The sequence below is a fragment of the Mus caroli genome, unplaced genomic scaffold (assembly GCF_978045245.1).
Source record: "Mus caroli unplaced genomic scaffold, Mus_caroli_1 scaffold_8, whole genome shotgun sequence".
In the NCBI taxonomy this organism is placed as follows: domain Eukaryota; kingdom Metazoa; phylum Chordata; class Mammalia; order Rodentia; family Muridae; genus Mus; species Mus caroli.
The window spans coordinates 124524722-124548804 of NW_028227263.1; the positions used below are offsets into that span (position 1 = coordinate 124524722).

At 53.4% G+C, this 24083-nt stretch overlaps 2 protein-coding genes across 3 annotated transcripts; one reads left to right on the forward strand and one right to left on the reverse strand.

The window, feature by feature from the left end:
* Positions 1-507: 507 nt before the first annotated feature.
* Ppp1r13l (protein phosphatase 1 regulatory subunit 13 like) lies at positions 508-19668 on the reverse strand. 2 transcript variants are annotated; one of them, XM_029479836.2, is made up of 13 exons: positions 19567-19668; positions 10637-10713; positions 10400-10542; positions 8950-9460; positions 8766-8864; positions 8596-8687; positions 7382-7835; positions 5672-6132; positions 3726-3857; positions 3490-3623; positions 3217-3383; positions 1378-1577; positions 508-1094 (listed from the first exon to the last, which is right to left on the reverse strand). In XM_029479836.2, the coding sequence occupies exons 2-13, from the start codon at positions 10689-10691 to the stop codon at positions 1056-1058; spliced, it is 2487 nt and encodes an 828-aa protein (XP_029335696.1). In that variant the 5' UTR covers positions 10692-10713; positions 19567-19668; the 3' UTR covers positions 508-1055. The 2 variants fall into 2 exon arrangements, with proteins under 2 accessions (XP_029335696.1, XP_021023451.1); XM_021167792.3 differs by having other exon boundaries at positions 10637-10717; positions 19567-19641.
* Positions 19669-20247: 579 nt separating this feature from the next.
* Positions 20248-24000, forward strand: Polr1g (RNA polymerase I subunit G). Its single transcript, XM_021166815.3, has 3 exons — positions 20248-21503; positions 21657-21798; positions 22875-24000. The coding sequence occupies exons 1-3, from the start codon at positions 21482-21484 to the stop codon at positions 23890-23892; spliced, it is 1182 nt and encodes a 393-aa protein (XP_021022474.1). The 5' UTR covers positions 20248-21481; the 3' UTR covers positions 23893-24000.
* Positions 24001-24083: the final 83 nt, after the last annotated feature.

Consider the following 24083-nt stretch of genomic DNA (forward strand, 5'->3'; position numbering starts at 1 on the left):
CTTCAAGCTCCTACAGGGTCAGAGACACAGGATTACAGGTTTAAAGCTTGCCTAATGGGCTGGAGAGATGGCTCAGATGTTAAGAGAACTGGCTGCTCTTCCAGAGGTCCTAAGTTCAATTCCCAGCAACCACATGGTGGCTCACAGCCATCTGTAATGGAATCCAATGCCCTAGTGTACTCATATACATTAAATAAATAAATAAATAAATCTTTTTAAAAATAAAAGCTCACCTAAACCAAACATAATATCCTGTTTCTAAATCAAAAAGATTGGACATGGTGGTATTCATCTTCAGTGCCAGCACTTGAGAGGAAAAAGCAGGTTCCAGGTCACGATCTACATAACAAGACGCTGACTCAAAAAATTAACAAGAAAATTAAAGTATTGGACTCATGTGTGAGACAAATCTGTGAGAACTATTCTGTCTAGGTTTCTGTCTAGGTTTGTGTCAAGTTGACGAAAACTAACACGAACAGCAGTCATGTTGTCTGAACAGAATCAAAATGATGTTCATTTCTGGGTAAACAACCTTTATTTATAAAGGAAATGCTTCCTGTCATTATAAACATTAAGCCACATGGTGTGAAGGCACTTGGTTGGGGACATGGGGTCCTCACACAGGTCCTAAGCTTCTGGGAAGAATGGGGGCTGCTGAGCAGAATGGGCACTTCTGGGAGAGAGGAGGAAAGGACTCAGAGAGAAATGAAGGAGTGGGTAGCCTCCCAGGCTCAGCTGGGATAGTGCAGTGGCTTGCTGCCAGTAGGAGGCACTTAAAACCAGATCTGACTGGGCATGTGTGTATGTTGGGGGCAGGGTGGGAGATCTTGCCCGCAAGGGTCCCCAGCCCCACCTCACCCCAATGCTTAAGGCAGCTTCATAATCTTCAGTCTGGGGCTGCCCTCCCTCGAGCCTCTCAGGGAGCAGAGAATTTCCGGTGTAGGCAGAAGCCCTCTGGAGAACAGCGGCGCAGATTAGCTAGCTGGATCGGGCAGGTCCGGGTGGAAGGCAGGCTGGCTTGTACTTTTCTCCTTTGCAATCATCCTTCATGCCTACTAGATTTTGCTCCGCTGAGACTTCACTCTAGGGAAGAGCTAAGGAAAGAGGACTATCAGACACCAGGAGCCCAGCAGCGCCTATCCCACCCCTAAGAGGGGGGCTACCATCTAACCACCAGCCCCACCTAGAACCAATCAAAACATCTGAACAAGCACCAGCCAGGCAAGGAGCACAAAGATGTGGGGGAACCTGTAGGTGGCGGTCATGCCTTGAACTCTCGGCAACTCCCCTGCCTCAGCCTCCAAAGTGCTAGGATAACAGATCAGCCTGGCCCAACCCATTAATAGGGGACTCCCGCCAGGTAGCCTCTGGGCTCACCCCGAAGTAGTTGCGCGGCACATAGCCTTCCTGGCCGTGCAGCGAGGCCCACCACCAATCAGTCTCCTCTGGCCCGTCTCTCCGCAGCACAGTGACTGAGTCGCCCTCCCGGAAAGACAGCTCATCGCCAAACTCTGCGCTGTAGTCCCAGAGTGCATACACAACGCCATTGTGCATCAGTCCCATGCTTTGTTCCACGTCTGAAAACACAGAAAAAAAAAAAATATGGTAGTCAGGACCGGGCCCAGGAACGCAGCCACAGGAAGGATGGGGTCAGGTGCGGCCCCTGCTCCAGCACAGAAATGAGACACCGGGAAAGCCGTCTTTGCCTCTGCCAGTGGATAGCAGTGAGATGTTGATACCGGCTCTCTCTAACATTTGAGGACTGTTGGTGTGTCAAAATGGGCAACCTACCTTCACTCAATGGCTGGCTATCATCTCCCTGTTTGGGGGCTGGAGGTTGGTTTTTCAAGATAGGGTTTCTCCATGTAGCCCTGGCTATTCTGGAACTAGCTCTGGCCTGGAACTCAGAGACCCACCTGCCTTTGCCTCCCAAGTGCTGGCATCAAAAGCTGTCCACCACTACTACCCAGCCCCTCTTGTTTTGTTTTTGTTTTGTTTTTTTGTTTGTTTGTTTTTTGGTTTTTTTAATGATTTGCTTATTAGCCAGGTGTGGTGGTGCACAACTTTAACCCCAGACCTCAGAGGCTGAGACAGGAGGATCTCTGAGTTCAAGGCCAGCCTGGTCTACAAAGTGAGTTTCAGGACAGCCAAGGCTACACAGAAAAACCCTGTTTTGGAAAACAAAAACAAACAAACAAACAAAATGGTTTGCTTATTTATGTATTTTATGTAGATAAGTGTTTTATTTGCATGAATTTTTATCTGCACACCAGAAGAGGGCACTGGATCCCATGGAACCAGTTATAAATAGCTGTGAGCCACCATGTCCGTGCTGAGAAATGAACTCAGGGCCTCTAGAAGAGCAGCCAGGGCTTTTCACTGCTGAATGATCTCGTTTGGCCCCCATCTCTCTCTTTGAAATACACACACACACACACACATATTTGTAAAGATAGGTAGGGCCTAATGTATATCAGGCTGGCCTCAAAATAGGTACATAGTCAAGGATAGCCCTGAACTTCTGGTCTTTCTGGCTCCATCTCTCAGGCTGTGGTATTACAGGGGTGTGCCACCACACCCTATTTCTGCAGAGCTGGGGATAGAACTCGGGGCCTAAGTCATGCTAAGCAAGCACTCTACTGCTGAGCTCTATCTACCCCACGGCCTTTTTTGAAGACAGGTTCTTTATACATCACTCCCGCTGGTCTCTGACTCATGATCCAACCTCAAGAATGGGCCTGCTCCTCAGGCCCCATCCCCACCTATACAGTGTTAAATCCTGCTCCATGACCCCTAATGTCAACGTATGATGCAATGCAATCTGCCTCTCTGTAAGTTCAGCAGAGACTATGGGCAAGCCTCTGATGCAACGCATCTTGGCTGTCCCATTGAGGCAGTTTAGTCTGTGGCCTGGAGAGACCTGACAAGAACTCAGGCACAGCCTCAAATGTTCCAGCCTCTAAGTAGCTTCCCTGCAGACTGGTCGTGTGCCATACTACCCTTCCTTTTGTTTGCTTTTGTTCTTGAGACGGGGTCTCTCTAGGATTACAAGTGTGCAGGGGTTATAGCTGGACAGTTTATTTGGTATATCCCTACCACCTGTCCCTCAGGCAGAATGCAGGTGAGTTGTACACTCTCAATGACTGGGCTCCCTGTCCCCACCCACCTGCGTGCATCTGCCAGCCCCTACCCCTCACCCCCACTTCAGCCTCGCACCTGCCAGGTAGGTGGCGCAGTCTGCATAGCCCTCGCGGTAAGGGTCGCACTTTTCGATGGCGGTGGCGCCGTCACTGAGAGTGGTGGCGAAAATGGCCGCACCATGTTGCACCAATGCTGTGCAGATGGCAGTGTCATTGCAGGAAGCGGCACAATGCAGTGGCGTCCTGGTGGCAAGAGGATAAGTGAGAGGGAGGTCCCAGCCAGCAGCACCATCCTACCCCTGAGCCAAGGTCCCACGCGCCTCCCCACAGGTGCACGGTGGGGGCTCACCAGCCGTGGCTGTCAGGGGAGTTGACGTTGGCGCCCGCGGCGATGAGGAAGTCCACGATGGGGTAGTTGGCACCGCAGATGGCATTGTGCAGGGCGGTGATGCCCTCCTCGTTGGGCTGGCTTGGGTCGTTCATCTGGGAACACCAGGGGGAGGAGGATTCAGCCCCGCCTGTTCCTCCCCCGCCCCTCCCCAAGTGCTCTCCTAACCTGAGGGAATGGTGGAAGGGACACCTCACCTCCTTCACCGCCTGCTGTACCACTTCCAGCTCTCCAGTCAGCGCTGCATCCAACAGCAGCACCAGTGGATTGAGGCGAGCACGCCGGGCCTTGCGCGGGGACCCCACTTTGCGCAGTACTGAGCGCATCTCCTGGGGAGGGGGGGACGACAGGGAGGGGCTTCAGTGACACCAGCCAGCTCAGAGGAGAAAATAGACCCATGCAAGCCGGGGAGTGCTGTCTTGGTCCTTGTGAATTATTGGTCCTTTACAACTATCAGGGAATCCTGTGGCTTTGGAATCTTGAGCCCTGAGATCTTAGAGGAAGCTAGGAAGCCATGGACCGGGTGCTCTTTACAGCAATTATTTCTGTCCACAATCTCAGCACTTGGGTAGTTGAAGCAGGAGGGTTGCACTGTGTTCAAGGACAGCTTGGGCTACAGCAGTGGTTCTCAACCTGTGGGGGTCAAATGACCCTTTTACAGCGTTCTCCTAAGACCATCGGAAAACACAGATATTTACATTACGATTCATAACCGTAGCAAAATTACAGTTATGAAGTTGCAACAAAAATAATTTTATGGTTGGGGGTTCACCACAACACAAAGAACTGTGTAAAGGGTTGAAGCGTTAGGAAGGGTGAGAACCGCTGAGCTAAACAAAACAACTAAAGAGACAAGCAAGAATCCACAAAGCCACTGTGGTGGTTAATTTTGACGGACAGCTTAACGGAATTCAGAATCCACCTGAGGTTTAGATCACTGGCTGCTCTTGCCAAGGACCCAAGTTCAAGTCCCGGCACTCTCATGGTAGCTCACAACCATCTGTAACTCCAGTTTAATGGAATCTGGAGTCCCCTTCTGGCCTCGGAGGGCACTGCACACATGTTGTGCACAGACATACATACAAACAAAACATCCACACACATAAAAATGAATAAATTTAAAAAATAAAACGAAACAGCCAGGTGGTGATGATGCACGCCTTTAATCCCAGCACTCAGTAGGCAGAGATAGATCTCTGTGAGTTCGAGGCCAGCCTGGTCTACAGAGTGAGATCCAGGACAGCCAGGGCTACACAGAGAAAAACCAAACCAAACCAACAAAAAAATGTAGAATAATCTTGTAAAGAAACCCCTGGCCACCCAGAAGTGCAAGGGAGTGAGGGAGTGACGCCATGGGCCAGGGTCTTAGATTGAATACAAAGAAGAACGAAGGCAGGCATCAGCAGTTAGCTCTGTCTGCTTCTTGACTGTGGATCCAGGGTAAGAAGCTGCCTCCTGTTCCTGCCGTGATGGCGTGTACCCTCCGTCTGAGCCCAAAAATGCCTTTCCCTGAGTTGATACTATCGAATCCATAAAAGATGGAACAAATAAAACAACAATAAACAGGCAGCTACTGGTATTCTTATGTCCACTTTACAGACAAGAAAACTGAGGCTGAAAACAGAGTAGCTAAATGCCGGGCCCTAGGATGCGCAGCTGAAAAAGTGGCATGGGGCCAGGGTAAAAACTCTGTTTGTGTACATGATCAAAGTTTTGGGAACCGAGATTCTCTCTTCACAAGAAGACAGAGTAGGTGCCCAGCAAAAGAGACTGTCTGGTCTCTAGGTAAATCCAGTGTCATACCAAAATCCCAGACTAATTGCAGTGTAAAATTGAGATTCATGAAGGAATGCTGGGTAAGGCACAGGCAGAGGAAACCAAGGTGCCCGGTCCCTCTGGTCCGCCTCTATTTCCCTGAGCCCAGCCCTATCTACACAAAAGACTACATTTCCCAGGCTCCTTTGTAGCATAGCTGGTGCCATCTTGGTATTGAGGCCCGGCAGATCTCAATATTGGTTAGCCTGGGGTCAGGGTCTATTGCAACAGTAGATCTCATTTAAATCACTATCTGGCAGAGGCTTTTTTTTGTTACAGCAACTGTATCAGAGAAGAGCATACACTCCAGGCTCCTCCTATGACTTACCATGCTCTGAGGCTGCTCCGGAGGGCTGCTCTGGGGTGGGGCTGGGGGTGGGACAGGAGCTGGTGGGGCGGGAGCAGGGGGCCCTGCCCTGGCTTCAGATCCCTCTGTAATTGTGGACAGCTCCGGCTCAGGCCCTCCAGGCCCTGGGCCGCCGTGCCGATGGAAGAGTCTATTGATGATCTGTTGGTATTGTTTCTTGTGAGTGGGAGGCAGGGCCACTGCAGGGCTCTGCTCCATGGAGCCTCTGCGTTTGAGGGGTCGAGGAATCTCTGCCAGCACTCGGGCCACCTCCTCCAGCTCGGGTACAGTCTGTGCTTCCGGTGGCAGCGCTGGCTGCAGCCTGGTAGGGCTGAGGGGCCGAGTGACCGTGCCTTCATCTGCATCCCCGGCCTCCAGCACGGGAGCCAATAGCACCTCCAGCTCAGGCTCGGGCTCCAGCTCGGCAGGGGATTTGAGGAGGCCTGGTAGGAGCGAGAACCCCATTAGAGGGAGGGTAGCCAGGAGCTTCCAAAAATCCACAGCTTCTGGAGTGCAACCAGCGTCTGGGCTCTGTGACCTCAGAGTGGCTACTGGACTACGCTGGGATGTGCATAATGTCTTGATCTTAGCAGATGTATTTATATAGCATAATATATTAAATGTTTATTTGTTTACAGTACTCGGCATTGAACCCAGGGCACGCGCTAGACATTCCACCTACTGACTACATCCCCAGCCCTACATGCTTGTCCATTACCCTTCTATATTGTGTAGAAACAGGTGACTAGCTCTATATTACTGGCAGGAATCTGAGGACCAGAGAGGGAAAGTCATTTGCCCAAAGTCACACAGCTGCTTGACTCTGGAATCTGCACTCCTACCAACAATAAACTTGGTTTTCTAGGATCTGAAGAACTTTACCTCTAACATCACACGCAGAAAACGCCCGAGTAGACGCCTGGTGTTCAGAGATCTATCCGTCTGTTACATGCCCTCCCTCCACTGCAGAGCCTCAGAAGCAGGTAAATATTAACTGGTATTTATGCCCACCTCTGGCACAAGCCTACAGGTAGACATTATTCCCTTCTTTTCATGGGTAGGAAAAAGGGTTGAGAGAGGTTGGGGAATTTACCCCGATTTGCTGTTTGTTTGTTTTTCAAGACATGGTTTCTCTGTGTAGCCCTGGCTGTCCTGGAACTCACTCTGTAGACCAGGCTGGCCTGAACTCAGAAATCCGCCTGCCTCTGCCTCCCAACACTGGGACTAAAGGCGTGCGCCACCACCAACAGGATCTGCCCTGACTAATATCACAGGCCAGGAGTCTGGAGCAGCTGAAGCTCCCTGCTTCACTTCTCCAATTCGGCACTAAAGACCCTGTCAGCTGGGACATAATGGCCAAGCCACGCTTACTGGGCATTAGGGCCTAATTTTTCAAGACTTGATATGGCTTTAGTACTATGTCCCAATAGATAGGATTTTTATCACGATTCAGCTTTTACACTCAGGGAAAGCTAGGCCCAGAGAGGTTAAAGCACCTGCCTAAGGCCACACAGCACATAACTCTATAACCCTGGTTCCTGTGTACATCCATTCCCATGTTTATCTGGCCCAGCCCTCTGCAGGGATGATTTGTGGAGTCAGGCTTGGCTGTCATGGCTCCCTAGCTACAATGGTCCCTGTTATTTGGCCACCCTTTACCCAAGCTTCCGGGGCGCCCCTCAGCTGACTCACCTTCATTCATGGGAGACCAAGTCTGTTGAGGTGCTGGAGTCTGAGGCTGGGCCTGGGACTGGGGGTGCATCTGAGGTTGGGGTTGGGGCTGGGGCTGGGGTTGGGGTTGCATCTGTGGCTGAGGGGGTGGCTGGGGAGGCAGCTTAGGTGGGGGTGCTCGGGAGAAGATGGGGGATCCCGGGAGCACAGCCCTGCCGGCTCCATGTTCCCAGAAAGCATTCTGGAGTTTAAAGATCATACTGAGGGGGATGGGGCGCTGGCGTGGGGTGCTGCGGGGCTGTGGGCTAGAGGGGGGCATGGGGATGCGGCTGACGGGCTGCCAGCTGCGGGGCAAAGTGCCTGAGGGCCCTGCAGAGCCCAAAGAGCGGCGGTAGCTGCCAACGTCAGAACGCCTGTCACTGGCCAGAGGGGACACCTTGTAATTGCGTGGCAGTGTGGCGCTGGTGAGGTGGTCCTGGATGGGAGGGAGAATGGGAAGGGGAAAGAAGGTGAGAGAAGCAGATAAAGACAGGTAAGGACAAGAGAGTGAGGGGGAAAGAAAGGATGTGTGTGTGGTGGCCCATGCCAGTAATCCTGGCAGGAGAGGCTGAGGCAGGAGGATTGACTTGACTGTAGGCCATTTCGCACTACAGGAAAACAAAACAAAACACAAACCCACACACACACAAAGGAAGAGAATCCACACCTTGAGGCTCCACTCAGAAGGCTGAGGTAGGATTCAAATCAGTTTAAGAAACTTAAGCAGAAGTTTGCTGAGATAGCTTAATAGTAGAGCCCCTGCCTAGAATCCCCCAGTGAGGGGCTGGGGGCGTGGCTCAGTGGTGGAGCCCCTGCCTAGAATCCCCCAGTGAGGGGCTAGGGGCGTGGCTCAGTGGTAGAGCCCCTTCCTAGAATCCCCCAGTGAGGGGCTGGGGGCGTGGCTCAGTGGTGGAGCCCCTGCCTAGAATCCCCCAGTGAGGGGTTAGGGGCGTGGCTCAGTGGTAGAGCCCCTGCCTAGAATCCCCCAGTGAGGGGCTGGGGGCGTGGCTCAGTGGTAGAGCCCCTGCCTAGCACCCCCCAACTTAGGACTTTCCACTCAGCTATAGTGAGCCTTGCCCTAGATTCAATCCTCAGCCTCCTGCCACAAAGAAGAGTGTGGAAAAAGGTAAACACACGCACACACAGTGTGTGCAGACCCTCCACCTTACCCCTGGTGCTGCCCACCCGCCCCTCACCTTGCCACTGGCCCCCAGCCCATCCAGGCTGCTCTCTCTCCAGGGTAAGAGCTGCAGGCCCGGCGAGGCAGGCCGTGTGAAGACGTCCAGCCCTGCAAAACACGGCCATGGATCGTTCAGATGGACTCCAGACTCCTGTCCTCCAGGTCCCCTCACCTTCTGTCACTTACGTTCGTAGCTTGCTGTCTGTGAAGACTTTTTCTCGTAGGCTACATCCAAGTCAGACTCGTTCCAGGCCTTCGGGGGCCTCCGGCGCAGCGTCGAGTCATCTGGTGAAAGGGGTCCATGAATGAGGGTGTAAGAATAGACTAGACCCGACTGAACCAGCCTCCCAAAGAGAGGGTCCCCAGGCACCTTGTGCACGAAGCGGCGGGGCGAAGGCACTGCCACCCGCGCCCAGCAGAGGGCTCCCGAACGTGCCCGCTGTGTCGTAGGCTGCAGCAGGCGGACGTGGGGAAGGTCCTCGCTCCGGGAAGAAGGCCTGGGGACCCTCAGCTAGAGGGCTGCCCCGGGGGGAACCTGCGCGGCCCAGATAGTCAAAGGGGGTCGAGGGACCCGGCTGCCGCACCGGGCCAATCCCCGGCCGCGGGGACGGTGCCCGACCATGGGGGCTGCCCGCTCCGTCGAAGGCGCGGGGTCTGGGCGATGGCGCCCGATCTAGGCTGCTGTAGGTGTCAGGCTGCAGGTAGATAGGGGTGCGCGGCGAAGATGGACGGCCCTTGGGAGACAGAGGGCTGTAAGGGTGCAGGGACGGGGCACTCTCCGAGCGTCCAAAACGGGCCTCTATGCCATCGGTGGCTATCTTCTGAGGTGACCCTCTGTTGCCAAAATGCTCGGGGACCGGGCTGGTGCTGTACCGGGCCATCTGTGGGAAGCCGGCAAGAGTCAGATGAGACAATCGTGGGGTCAGTGGAGGTCAGAGACATCGGATTACCCTGATGACTTGCAGGTGCGGAGCCTGGGCGTGATGCTCGCTACTTGTTACTGATTCTTTTATATGACATAAGAAACAGCTTTGTGGGACTGGAGAGATGGCTCAGCAGTTAAGAGCACTGGCTGCTTGTTCTTCCAGAGGTCCTGAGTTCAATTCCCAGTTCCCACATGGTGGCTCACATAATCTAGAATGGGATCCTATGTTCTCTTCTGGCATGATGCAGATAGAGCGAGTGCTCATATAAAATAAACCTTTTAAAAAGGCTCTCATATGAGCTTTCACTTTTTTACATTTAATTTTAGTTTGGCATGGGGGTGGCAGAGGCAGGTATAGCTCTGAATTTGGGGCCAGCCTGGTCTACAGCATGAGTTCTAGGACAGCCTGGGCTATAAACTAAGACCAGGTTTAAACAAACAAACAAACAAACCAATAACTAACTTTTGAGATCGAGTCTCACAAAGCGCAGGCTAGCCTGAAGGTCTCCATGAAGTGAATGTGGCCATGAATTCCTTATCCTCCTGCTTCTATGGCTCCAGTATAACGTGTACACCACAAGCCCTGTGCTTATATGGTACAGGGGATAGAACATAGACCTACATCCATGCCAGGCAAACATTCCACCAACTTAACCAGTCTCTCCTGTAGCCTGCCTAGCCTTGAACTCACTATGAAGTAGAGAAGTTGGCACTAAATACATCCTCCTGCCTCAGTTTCCCTAGGGCAGGGATTACCAGCCCGATCTCCATACCTCACTATCTCTTTGTTCTAGATGGCTTTGCATACCCCTCACCCTGCACCACCTTAGAAATTCAGGCCTCCCCTGGCATAGAGAGAAGCTGGTTTTGGGGTCAGTGGGAACACCAGGCTTACCCTAGAGGGGACTCCAGCCTGTGTTCCAGGAGGAGCTGGTGAGTCTGACCACAATGACTCTAACTGCTTGGTTAATTCGTCCACTTTGGCGGCAGCGGTGTCCAGTTCCATCTGCTTCAGATCCATGTGCTTCATGGCCAGTGCTGGGTGGGTAGATGGGAGAGAAGGTCAAGACCTTGCCCCCTCCACCCGCTCCCCTTTACCAGGTCCTGCCCATCCACCCTGCTGCCAGCTCACACTGGAAGTTCAGGTCCAGAAGGTCCCTCGCATGCTGGAATGCTTCGCTGTCCATGGTGCCGGCCGGAGCAGGGTGCCTGTCTGGAGTGAGAACTGGCTTAGACCCTTCAGGCCACGCCCCTCCAGGCCCCTCCCCAGGGAAGGCGGGGACCTCAACAGTCATTCGGAAATGTCAGTTCCTTCAGAACGGCTGTCCAGAAGCTTGCCTAGAATTCTGAACCCGTCCGAGAAAAGTTCGGGACAAAGAACTCATCCATCACTTATATGCTATTGAACTGAGGCTAAAATAGCTAACTTACTTTTTTTTTTTTTTTTTAATTTTTTTTTGTTTTTTTGCTTTTACGAGACAGGGTTTCTCTGTATAGCCCTGGCTGTCCTGGAGCTCACTTTGTAGACCAGGCTGGCCTCGAACTCAGAAATCCGCCTGCCTCTGCCTCCCGAGTGCTGGGATTAAAGGCGTGTGCCACCACGCCCGGCTGCTAACTTACTTTAATGAATGTCTAGTAGGGACCAAGGAACAGCACCAGATGTTTGTTGTTGATTTTTGTTGTTGTTTTATTTATTGCTGTAATAAGGACTAAATACTGTGCCATATACATGTTTAGGCAGGGGCTCTCCCACTGAGCCACGCCCCCAGCCCCTCACTGGTGGATTCTAGGCAGGGGCTCTCCCACTGAGCCACGCCCCCAGCCCCTCACTGGGGGATTCTAGGCAGGGGCTCTACCACTGAGCCACGCCCCCAGCCCCTCATTGGGGGATTCTAGGCAGGGCCTCTACCACTGAGCCACGCCCCCAGCCCCTCACTGGGGGATTCTAGGCAAGGGCTCTACCACTGAGCCACGCCCCCAGCCCCTCACTGGGGGATTCTAGGCAGGGGCTCTACCACTGAGCCACGCCCCCAGCCCCTCACTGGGGGATTCTAGGCAGGGGCTCTACCACTGAGCCACGCCCCCAGCCCCTCATTGAGAGATTCTAGGCAGGGGCTCTCCCACTGAGCCACGCCCCCAGCCCCTCACTGGGGGATTCTAGGCAGGGGCTCTCCCACTGAGCCACGCCCCCAGCCCCTCACTGGGGGATTCTAGGCAGGGGCTCTCCCACTGAGCCACGCCCCCAGCCCCTCACTGGTGGATTCTAGGCAGGGGCTCTCCCACTGAGCCACGCCCCCGGCCCCTCACTGGGGGATTCTAAGCAGGGGCTCTCCCACTGAGCCACGCCCCCGGCCCCTCACTGGGGGATTCTAAGCAGGGGCTCTCCCACTGAGCCACGCCCCCAGCTCCTCACTGGGGGATTCTAGGCAGGGGCTCTACCACTGAGCCATGCCCCCGGCCCCTCACTGGGGGATTCTAGGCAGGGGCTCTCCCACTGAGCCACGCCCCCAGCCCCTTACTGGTGGATTCTAGGCAGGGGCTCTCCCACTGAGCCACGCCCCCGGCCCCTCACTGGGGGATTCTAAGCAGGGGCTCTCCCACTGAGCCACGCCCCCGGCCCCTCACTGGGGGATTCTAAGCAGGGGCTCTCCCACTGAGCCACGCCCCCAGCTCCTCACTGGGGGATTCTAGGCAGGGGCTCTACCACTGAGCCATGCCCCCGGCCCCTCACTGGGGGATTCTAGGCAGGGGCTCTACCACTGAGCCACGCCCCCAGCCCCTCACTGGGGGATTCTAGGCAGGGGCTCTACCACTGAGCCACGCCCCCAGCCCCTCACTGGGGGATTCTAGGCAGGGGCTCTACCACTGAGCCACGCCCCCAGCCCCTCACTGGGGGATTCTAAGCAGGGGCTCTCCCACTGAGCCACGCCCCCAGCTCCTCACTGGGGGATTTTAGGCAGGGGCTCTAGCCCTGAGCTATGCCTACAGCCCTCTTTTTACTATCCATACTAAGAAAGGGTCTTTTTATGTATTCCAGTATAGACTGGAAAACTTTATGTAGCCTAAAACTATTTAGGCCTCAAACTCACAATCCTTGGCCTGCCTTGGCCTCCAGGACTCTTGGATTACAGGCCTGTGTCAGCATTTTAAGACTGTTGTTGGTTTTTGATCTGTTTACTTTTACATTTATTTAACTTACTTTATATGTATAAGCATCTGCCTGTCTGTGTGCTTGGTCCCCATCATGGTCAGAACAGGGCATCGGATCCCCTAGAGCTCAAGTTAGAAACAGTTGTGAGCAACCATGTGAGTGCTGGGAGCTGAACCGGGGTCCTCTTCAAGAGCAAGTGCTCTTAACCTCTCGCCCTTTCCTCCACCATATTGTTGTTTGGGACAGGGTCTCATGTAGCAGAGAATGGTTTAAAGCTTTTGTGTCGTTTAGGATGACCCCGAACTTCTGATCGTCCTGCTCATACCTCCTGAGTTCCGAGATCATAGGCTTGGAGCACCACGTGGTCCACATGGTGCTGAGAGAGGAGACAGTGGTGCCTGTGCTGTATGCATGTGCATGATGCATGCTCACATGCATGCCACACCCCCAGCTCCTCCTCCACTTCTAGACATCAAGTTACGAGCTAGGCAAGTGTGGCTCACCTATATATCATCTTAGAACTCACTTAGAACTTTCGTGAGAAGCAGTTGTGGAAGAATTTCTAGTCTCAGACCAGTCTGTACTACTGGACTAGGATGTATTCAGTCTAGCCTGGACTACAGAATGAGCCTTGTCATTTTCTGTTGTTGTTGTTGTTCATTAATGTTCTGCCTGCATATAAGTCTGCATGAAGGATTCAGAAGCTGCCATGTGGGTGCTGGGAATCGAACTCAGATCCTCTAGAAAAGTAGATGGCTCTTAACCACGGAGCCATCTCTCCAGCCTGAGCCCTGCCAACAACAAAAACCCCCTAACCAGTTGTGGTGTCACATGCCAGTAGGATATGGTGAAGCTATGGAGGGAGGAGGATCAACAACTGAGAAGCTAACCTGGGTTAAAGGCTTTAGAAGAGCCGGCTCAGCCGGGTTTTATGAGCAAGAGTGAGGCACTGAGCTCAGCTCTTAACACCCCACTGAAACTCTGGGAGTGCAGGTGCAGGCTGGGAATGCCAGCTCTGGGGAGGTAGCGACAGGTCACAGGCCATGACTGCTCAGCTACACAGGCCAAAACTCTTCACACACACACACACACACACACACACACACACACACACACACACACAGAGAGAGAGAGAGAGAGAGAGAGAGAGAGAGATATTTTCTGTCTCTAGATGAAGGTGTCTGGGGAGATGGCTCAGAGGTCAAGAAATCCATTTCTCAGCACCCACATGGGAGCGCACGGCCATCTGTAACTCTTGTTCCAGAGTGTGCAACACCTTCTTCTGGCTTCCACAGACACCAGGCACACACATGGTGCATAGACATACATGCAGGTAAAACACACATATACATATTACAAAAGAAATAAAACTTAAAACACAACCACACACAAGGCAGATAGTGGTGGGGATATGTGACATTGACCTCTGACCTCCACGTGCAAGGACACACTGACATACAACACACATCAACATACACAATACACAGAACATACACAACACACACAGAGGCACACACATGTTCCACACACAGGTGCACACACACACACACACACAAAACCAGTAAGCAAGAAAATACATTCCAGAGCGCTTGAAGCCAGATGCCTCTCTCCAATCCCAGCACTTGGGAAATATGGAATCTTGAGTTAAGACTCATCTGTGGGGCTGGGGAGATGGCTCAATGGTTAAGAGCACTGACTGCTCTTCCAGAGGTCCTGAGTTCAATTCCCAGCAACCACAAGGTGGCTCACAACCCTCTGTAATGGAACCCGATGCCCTCTTCTGGTGTGTCTGAAGACAGCTCCAGTATACTCATATACATTAAATAAATAAATACATAAATAAATCTTTTTTTAAAAAAAGAGTTATTTACTTTATTTATCTGAGCACATCTGGTCTATAGAGTGAGTTCCAGGACAGCCAGGGCTACAGAGACCCTGTCTCAAAACAAAACTTTAAAAAAATAAAAATAAAGAAGAGCTGAGCATGATAGTATATGCCTTTACTCTCAACAATAGGATATCTATGAGTTCTAGGCTATCATGGTCTACATAGTAAGACCCTGTCTCAAAATACAATTAAAAAACAAGAAACCTGTATTCAAATTCAACGTACAAGAAGTCCTTCAGACTAGATTTCACACCAGGATCTAAGCTGTCATTCTGCAATGTTTCATTTAAACTTGGAGGGTTTCTCTCCAAGTCACTGTCTACAAGAAGCCCTGTTCACACTGACCCATTGTTAAGAGGAAGAACAGGGAGGTGGCCAGGCCCAGGGCCAGGGAGGCAGCTGTGGTCACCAGCCAGTAGGACAAAGGGGAACCGGTCACACGAGCTATCTCTATCCCCTTGGCAGCCGCCACGCCCACCAGCCCTGTCACCTTTTAGCTTTGGGCGTTAAAGGTGTAGGCAGTGGGGCCAGTTGGGACATGTTGACACCAGTCTCTGTCTGGAAAGCCACGAGGAACAGAACCTGTTGGGGCTGGTGGCTCATTTGAGCATGTGTCACCTTGAGTCCTCTCCACCCTTAGGGCCTGAGACTCCCTGACTCCTCCTTCAATTCTCACAAGGCAGGAAGACATAAACTAGGTATTCTGAAAGTCCCTTCTGATCTCAAAGAGAACTCCATTCTGAAATCTGATGTTGTATTTGGTCTTACTGTACAGCCCAATCCATCCAGGAACTTTACTAATGGCTTCTCCTGCCCCTCTGTGGCTGAGGCTACAGACATGCATCGCTTCACCTGCTAGGATATCTGAGATGGTAAAATTCTAAAACAATAAACCCAAAAGCATAAGTGTCTACTGAGAGAAACTTCTTAACTGGAAATGGAGATCTAGCTCAGTGATGGCGCCCCTGCCTAGAATCCCCCAGTGAGGGGCTGGGGGCGTGGCTCAGTGGTACAGCCCCTACCTAGAATCCCCCAGTGAGGGGCTGGGGGCGTGGCTCAGTGGTAGAGCCCTGCCTAGAATCCCCCAGTGAGGGGCTGGGGGCGTGGCTCAGTGGGAGAGCCCCTGCCTAGAATCCCCCAGTGAGGGGCTGGGGGCGTGGCTCAGTGGGAGAGCCCCTGCCTAGAATCCCCCAGTGAGGGGCTGGGGGCGTGGCTCAGATGATAGAGCCCCTACCTAGAATCCCCCAGTGAGGGGCTGGGGGCGTGGCTCAGTGGGAGAGCCCCTGCCTAGAATCCCTCAGTGAGGGGCTGGGGGCGTGGCTCAGTGGGAGAGCCTCTGCCTATCATTAGTCAGTCCCTAGGTTCAATCTCTAGTAGAAATATAGGATCCAAGTTCCAGATCTCATCTCTTTGACACTCTAAATCTCTTTCATTTGTTTTGCCCATAATTTCTAGTTTTCCTTTCTATCTCGGAATCGCATGTTACTGGAGTCTACCACAAGCCGGCAATCCGAGGTGGAGAGTCAAATTCTGGACGCCCCTTAACAAGAGTATCTCAGTTGCCTAACTTGTAAAATGGATAGAAATAGGTTACCTCACTGGACAGTGCAAAGATGGTACAAGAGGATTCCGGGGCTGTGAGAATCCAAGCTTCACAAATAGAGCATCCATTATAGCCCACTTATGTGAGAGACTGACACAAAGTAAGGGTGAGTTCCAGGTCTGTCGGTGCAGCAGCGTACATTGAAGGGGCCAGCTTAGGCAACCCTATCTCAAAATGCAAGTGCTTTTAAAAGGCCTGGGCATGGTGGCACATGCCCGTAATCCCAGTTTTCAAAGGCAGATGTCTGAAGACAGCCCCAGGGTTGATTACATCATATGCTCGGGGCCAGCCAGACCTACACAGAAAGACCTGATCCCTCTCTGGAAGCGATGTCTCTGCTGTTTAGAGTGTGGAGAACCAGAGTTTGGCTCCCAGCATCCATATCGAGTGGCTGGCTCACTGACCAGCTCCAGCTGAAGCCTCTGTAGACACCGGCACCCACGTGCGCACAGACAAGAGCTAAGAAACGGCTCAGCAGCTAAAAGCCCTTGTTGTTCTTCCCAGCATATGACGGGAAGCGGATCTTTTGGCGACTGTGCCATTATCAAATGGGTAAGCCTCTTCTTTAGTTTCAGAGAGCCTTGCTGTTCCCGAGGCTAGTGTGGGTGTTAGAAACGCCTTGACCGCCAGGGGACGCGCGCTCCCCGCGGGCTGGACGGCTGAGCTCAGGGCCTGGGAATGCTAGGCGGGCCCGGGCAGGTGTACAGCTCCCAGAGCAGGGGAGCGCAGCGGGCCGCGAGGGCGTGGCAGAGTCTCTGTTCCCAGGCTTCTTTCTGTCCCTGCCCTCCACCCTCAGGTCTTCTTCCTTGGGCCTCCTCCAACTCTAGCTCTCCCTTCATCTGGCTGCCATCTGTGCTCCACCCTTAGGTCTCCTCATCCGGCCTCCTCTGCCCTCCAGCCCGGTTCCCAGAGGTGAAGGATCCTGTTTGGGCTTCCTGGAGGAGTCAGTGGGATCCAGGTCAGGGTGTTGAGATGGACTGGGAACACCCAGAATGCAATCCTTTGCTCCAGCCGGGTCAGACTTGATTTTTAAGTCTCTGGAATGCATGCACATGGGACTTCTCCTAGCTAAGCTTTGAGCCTGCTCCTGGGGTAGCTTCTCAGTCCCTGGTTCCTTCCGTGTGCCGTCGGGGGGATTAATGCCTTCACCTAGATGAGGTGTGGGCATTGGAGGACCTAAAATATGCAGTACTTACAACAGTGCAATTTAAGGCCCGAATGTCAACCATCCTGGACTGTTAACTCTACCAACCCTCCTCCAAGGTTCTTCAGGGCGACACACATGAGTGTCTGCAATCCCAGCACATGGGACACTGAGGCAGTAGGGTCTCTAGTTCGAAGCCACCCTGGGCTACATAAGTGACACTGCCTCAGAAGAACAAGAGCTGAATTTTAGCTCCCAGCAGTACAGTGCTTGTGTAGCTAGCAAAAGGCCTGAGTTCAGTCCCTGAGGCCTGGGGTATTGAACGATCCATCGCATGCGGGCAGGTTCAGAGGGAGGGATGAAAACCCAGTGTATAATTTTTTGTGAGGGTTCTTGGTCGTTGGTTTATATCTCCCTGGCTTGTCTGGAACTCCCTCCTGAGTGCTGGGATTAAAGGCATGGACTACTGTCACCACTGAGCTTATCTTGTTTGCTCTCTCTCTCTCTCTCTCTCTGCTATACTTAAACTCTCATTCCACCTGCCTCCACCATCCCAGTGCTAGAAATATTGACATGTACCCTAACAGTCTTTTTTATGCAGTGTTGGGGATTGAACCTGGGCTTCCTGCATGCTACGTGAGCACTCTACTGGCTGAGCCACACATCAACTCCTTTCTTCTGCGGTTCTAAGAGCTGTGGGTTCTGTTGCCAGTGGTCTCAACCGCCTGAGCCTCTAGACCACAGGACCCTAATTCTCCCACCAGAGAGCAACAGTGACTATCCCCAGGAATGTAGGGCTACGGCAGTATGAGAGGCCCTGGAAGGTTCCAGACAGAAACTGGAAAGTTCCCAGGACCAGCCTCAGTTTCCCCGTTGCTAGGGAGGCATCCTCTCGGGGTCAACGAACTCCGCTGAAGGTGGAACTCGCTGTTTCTACCTTTGGGTGATTGCCAAATGCCTGTGTGGACAGAGAGACCCATCCTGACCTGAGCCTGGCAGGACACACACAGCCTGTGCTGGCAGCTGTGGCTATTATTCCTTAGCTTCATTTCAGGCTGTCACTCCAGGCCAGGCATTCGCAAACACCCTCCCTCTTCAGATCCTTCCCCCCCCCACCAGCTTCGTAATCCCCCTACATAAGGGCTCAGAGGTGGAGAGACAGTGGGAGGTGCGTGCCTGCCCCTGCCCTCTCCCTGGCTCAAGGACAGACAGACACCTCCAGAATTAGCCTCCCTCCCTCCCTTATCTCCCATAATGCCTCAGGTCAGACAGATGGAAGTGGAGGCAACATGGCTCACCTCTGGGTCACAAGGAACCCCACCCCGGGAGGAAGAAGGTAAATTAGAAAATCTGGTGGCAGTGAAGGAAGGAATTCCTTCCACACACAGACAGCTGTCACAAGAGTGAAGGAGATGTCCAATTCAACTGCCTGGATGGCCCGCCAGCCTGTTTACCACTTCCATTCCCTGTAACGCATAGCGCAGCAGTACACGGCCACAGAAGCCTTCCAGATCCAGCCCTGCAGTCCTGTTATTCTGCCCTGGGCTCTAGAATGACTTCACCAAACACCACCTATTTCCCATCCTGTGGGGGCAATAAGAGGTCTGACTCCCGCTTCCGCTAGGGGGCGCTCCTGGGCGAATGTGACTCCTCTGGTTAGGCAGGTCTGACGCCCCAGCTAATGACATGTTGGGGTTCGCTCGGCGGCACAGAAGAGGTTGGAGAGCTGCCCCGGTTTCTCACTCCCTGCCCCCATCCCCAAACCAGAAGGTGGGGTGTAGCGCACACAGCCTCCTGAGAAACCCACGCCCCTCGTGCTTGTCCCACTCTTTTCGAAGACCAGGATCCACTAGTCCAGTGCCACTAATTTTACTCAAGGACCTAGTGGTTCGATGCTGAAGGCAGCTGGAGGGTGACCGGGCGCCCGACCATTCTAGAACGTCCTGATCTCCCACATCTGCCCAAAATGCAGAGACCCGAAACCCCAACAGCACCCTAAGACACTTCCAAGTGTCCCCAATTAAAGTATTCAAAAAATTCCAGCTCCAATAACTCCCCAGGACCAAGGGCTCTGAGCACCACTAAGATCGCAGGTGTCCAAGCCCCCATCCATCTGCCCAGTAAAGTCGGCACCCCAGTTCCTTCTTTCCAGGGATCCAGGCGTGAGCTCCCCACACTATTCCCCTGGACTTAAGGTCTGAGTTTCCAGTAAGTCTTCCCAGGGACGCGGTGTCGGGTTCTGGGGTGGCTGGACCCTGGGTGGGGGTGGAACTCACGCGTCGGGGCAGATCCTGGCACCGGGGGGCTTTTCCTCGGGCTCCGGCTCCGGCTCCAGCGGCGGGGAGCGGAGGACGGGGCGGGGCAGTCGCCTGGGAACAGGTTAGACGACGTGACTCTGACTGGAGGGAGGCGTGTCCCTCGGAGGAGGGGGAGCTGCGGTTGCCTGGAGCACCTTGGGATTTGTAGTCCCGAATGGGCGAGGCGCCGCTAGGGACACTTCCATTTGGAGTCAGACGCGATCCATTTGACAGTCAGCCAGAGCTAGGTCCAGAAGATCGTGGACGTCCTGGACGGCGAAATGCACAAGAATTTAGATCCTCACCTCACTATGGGTACAAGGGAAGAACCCCTGAGCCCTTTCCCACTCCTCCAGGCTGTTTCCCCTTGCCTGAGTGAAGATTTGGACACTTAAGGAGGAGCTGGGAGGCATGGAGAAATTCACACGACCAATACTATGGCGAGAAAAGGACCCACATTAATCAGGACTCCAAGCCCCGGGTTATCTGTCTAAATAAAACAAAAAAATAAAAATAAGGGGCCTCTAATCTTAGTACTTAAGAAGCAGAGACAGGCGCACCTCTGAAAGTTCAAGGCCATCCTAATCTACACAGCGAATTCCGAGCCAGCCTGGACTACATAAAGAGACCCTGTCTCAAAAAACAAAGCAAAGCAAAACAAAACATCACAGAATTGGCGATTTACTGGCGTGCCTAGCAACAAGCTGAACTACAATCCCCAGCAGACTCCTGACCGACGTCCATCGCCAGCCACCTTCCAGTCATCTGGGAATTGGAGTCTTGAAGCCCACAAAGGGCGAGCCCCAGAGTTTGTCGCCCACGCGCGAGGGTGGACACATAGTCTGGAGATTCTTGGCGGAGGGGACACTCCTTCGTAGCCTTGGTGACCTCTGGTCTCAAAAGCCTCAGAAGAAGGGGGGAGCATCCCAATGCTGGAGGAGTCTCCAAAATCTCCGCAGAAGGGGCGGGCAGCGACGCTGACACACCGGCCAGGAATGCAGTCGAGTCTCCCTGTCTCGCCACCGTCCCGCGGCTCCACCCGCCACCCCACGCGCTGCAGTCCTGCTGGGAGGGGGCGTGGGCACGTCCCCCAAATCCCACGTGCACACGCCGCTGTTTACTTGGGCCGCGGAGCAGACAGGGACCGACCAGCTGCACCTCTACCTGCCTCGGAACCGTGAGGAATACTTCCCATTCGGGACACTAAGTCCACGAGGACATCTACAAGTCTTCCCTGACACTAACCCTCACCCCGATTCAAGCCAGGCTCTGGGGCTCTGGGGTCCGAGGCTCCTCCCATGACTCTGCAGACTCCTCCCCTTCGGTTTCCCGCTTCCCCTAGACTTCAGAAGCTCCGCCTCTGATTGCTATTAAAAGGCTCCGTTCGTCCACTTTTCTCTATTTTCCGACCTGGTTCAGTTAAATCTTCCACTTCCGCTGCACCAGGGACTTCCGAAGGTACACTCTAGCTTTAAAAGTACAATCGTGACAACCAGAATTCTTACCTAGCTTTTGCAAGAATGCTGCAAAGCGATCTTCTGTCTCTTTAAAAGCCATGGCCTAGGTGGGTCACTGCCCCTTTAAGACCGGGTTGGAAGAAACCACGTGAGCAAAGCTGTCGGGGGAACAGACACCCGGGATCCGAGCTAGCTTGCGTTTCTGACGAACAGGGAACTGATTTCCCCCTGCAGGGCATCGTTGAGAAATTATTCATTCCTATGCTGTGTGAAATTTAAGAGTGGAGGTTATCCGGGTTCTGCAAATAGTGACAGCGCTGAGCCATGGCCCGGCTCTTCTACAGGACTTGGATGCTTCCGGGTGCGGCTCCACCCCTTGGATCCACGTGGTGGGCAGCGTTCCGCGCAGGTCCTGCGTGGGCACTTCCAGAGTTGGAATGGCGGGTACCGGGACCTGCGGTGAGTGGAGCTTGAACTGGTGGAGACGAAGGGCATCCGGGAGGGTCTGGGTGCAGAAGGGGTTGGGGAGGGCTGCCGGGCGGGTGAGGGACCCTACGGGTACTTTGAGAGGCTGGCCATGTCAAAAGGACCCCCCCGACTGTCTCCTCTCAGGTGCCACTCGGTTCTCCTGCCCTCCCCACTTCACGGAGATGTCTCCAGACTCGGATCCCGCCCGTTTCTCCTTGGAGGCGCTTACAGGTCCAGATACAGAACTGTGGCTTATCCGAGCCCCTGCAGACTTCGCCCCACAATGGTGAGTGTCGCTTCCAGGCCACCTACGGGGAATATCCCCCCGCCTCCTAGAGACTGAACCTTCCAGGAGCTGAACTCACTCACCGTAGAACGTGAACCAGAACGTTAGACGGCTTTTTTGAAAATTCGAGACAGGGTTTCTCTGTGTAGCTCTGGCTGTCCTAGAGCCCGTTCTGTAGAGCAAGCTGACCTCGAACTCAGAGAGATTTCTGCCTCAGGAATGCTGGGGTTGAAAAGGCGAGTTGCCACCCCTGGGCTAGATGGCATTTCTGAGCAACCCGGAAATGCTGCTTTGGGTTGTTTTGAAACCGTCTGAATAGCCTTCCCCAGCCCGTATCCTGAGTGCTGGGATTAAAAGTGGGTGTACAGGTTCTGATTTGTTTCAGAGAGTCTTTATTCATTTATGTATATAAGCAGTCTATGTGCTTCTATGCTTTCGTAATTGAAGAGTGCATCAGACAGAAGATGGTGTCAGATCCCACTGTAGATGGTTGTGAGCCACTCTGGTTGCTGGGAACTCAGGACCTCGGGATGAGCAGCCAGTGCACCCAACCACTGAGCCGACTCTCCATCCGTTTTGGAGAACATTATATCCCATGTAGTATTTAAACCTCTGATCCTCCTGCCTCTACCCCCCAAATACAGCCACTATGCCCAGTTTTATGCAGTGCTGATGAGCAAATCCTGAGGCTGTTCATGCTAGACAACACACTCCATGCCCGCCCGAGACTTATCCCCTGCCCGCCTTAAACATCACTTAACCAGTAATGGTGGGGGGTGGATATAATGTCAGCACTTGGGAGGCTGAGGCAGGAAAACAATAGACTTCAAGGCCAGCATGAGCTAGGGAGTACTAAGCTAGCCTCACTTACACACACAGAGAGTGTGTATCCCAGTACCTGGAAGGTGGCCCTGGGCTGGTCAGGCGCTCTAGGCAGCCCGCAAACCCCCAGAAGGTGGTTGGTTGGTTGGTTGAAAACAGGAAACAGAACTCAGGGTCTTGCACCTGGGTTCTACCTCTGAGCTGCACCCTAGGTGGGAAAAGGTCAGCCACTAATTCTCCCTTTCCCTCCTCAGTCTCAATGGGCGGCGTGTACCTCTTTCTGGTTCCAAGACTGTTAAGGGCAAACTGGATGGCAAGAAGCACCGATACCGGGTATTTACCAGCAGTCCCCAGGCCGGAGAAGCCACCTTGCTCGCGTCTTCATCGGAGGCAAGTGGCAGACTCACCTGCGCCCCGGCCCCCAGTGGGAGCTTAAGGATCATGGAGGGTCCTCAAGAATATCTTATCTCTCGGGTCCCCCTGCAGCTGATCCCTGCAAGTCTGCCACCTCAGATCCCTACGGGCCTGCGGCCTCGCTTCTCCGCCTTCGGAGGCAGCCCTCCAGTCACGGGGCCAGGTTCAGCCTCGGCTAAGAGGAAAAGTACGAGAAAGGGTGCAGAGGCCTCAGACACTCAGGAGGCTGTGAACAGGCACGGGGCCATGGAAGTGAAAACAGCCTTGGGTAACCTAGGAGTGGGTGTGAAGAAGAGAAAGAGGTATTACATGCAGGAGATGGAGGCCAAGACAATGGAGCCCGTGGCAGAGCTGGCAGAGTTGCCAGTCCCATCTGCCACCAGCAGCAAGAAGAGGAAGAAGTCCAAGGGGACAGAGACATCCCAGATGGAGCATACAGAACCTGTGGCTCAAACAGAGCCTCCTGAGGGGACCTTCCTGTCCCTCACCAAAAAGAGAAAGAGGCAGAAGGAAGCTGAAGGGACAGAGGAAGTGGACGGTACCGTGGCTGACTCTCAGCCACAGGTCATTGTGGAAGCCCAGGAGGAAATCATCCTACTGTCCCCCACAAAGAAGAGGAAAAAGGAAAAGAGACAAAATTTGGGGATGGAGGCAGAGATGGGGCCCCCTGGAGTACTCATGGTGACCGAACATTCAGAACTTGATCTTCAGGCTGAAGTAGCTCTTGTGTCCCCCAAGAAGACAAAGAAGAAAAAGGGAAAGTGGCTGGGCGAGACAGAGGCTGCACTTCTAGATGACTTTGAGCCCCAGGGGGCTCTAGCACCCAGCAAGAAAAAAGAGAGAGGCGCACGCCTTTGATCTCAACACTGGGCTGGCAGAGGCAGGCAGATTTCTGAGTTTGAGGACAGCCAGGGCTACACAAAGAAACCCTGTCTCGAAAAACCAAAAAAAAAAAAAAGAAAGAAAGAGAGGACAGAAAGCAATGGAGCCCGGGTCTAAGGTGATTGACCCAAGACAATCGGAGGCACCAGAGCCCAAGGCCAGTCAAA

Bases quoted from the DNA above. Each gene is read 5' to 3' on its own strand.
- Ppp1r13l (XM_029479836.2), bottom strand. From the start codon at position 10,691: ATGGACAGCGAAGCATTCCAGCATGCGAGGGACCTTCTGGACCTGAAC. The intron at 9,461-10,399 runs GTAAGCCTGGTG...GGCTTCCCACAG, and splicing joins AGGCTGGAGTCCCCTCTAGG to ATGGCCCGGTACAGCACCAG. The intron at 3,858-5,671 runs GTAAGTCATAGG...CCCCCTCCCCAG, and splicing joins CGGAGCAGCCTCAGAGCATG to GAGATGCGCTCAGTACTGCG.
- Polr1g (XM_021166815.3), top strand. From the start codon at position 21,482: ATGGCGGGTACCGGGACCTGCG. The intron at 21,504-21,656 runs GTGAGTGGAGCT...GTCTCCTCTCAG, and splicing joins GGCGGGTACCGGGACCTGCG to GTGCCACTCGGTTCTCCTGC. The intron at 21,799-22,874 runs GTGAGTGTCGCT...TTCCCTCCTCAG, and splicing joins GCAGACTTCGCCCCACAATG to TCTCAATGGGCGGCGTGTAC.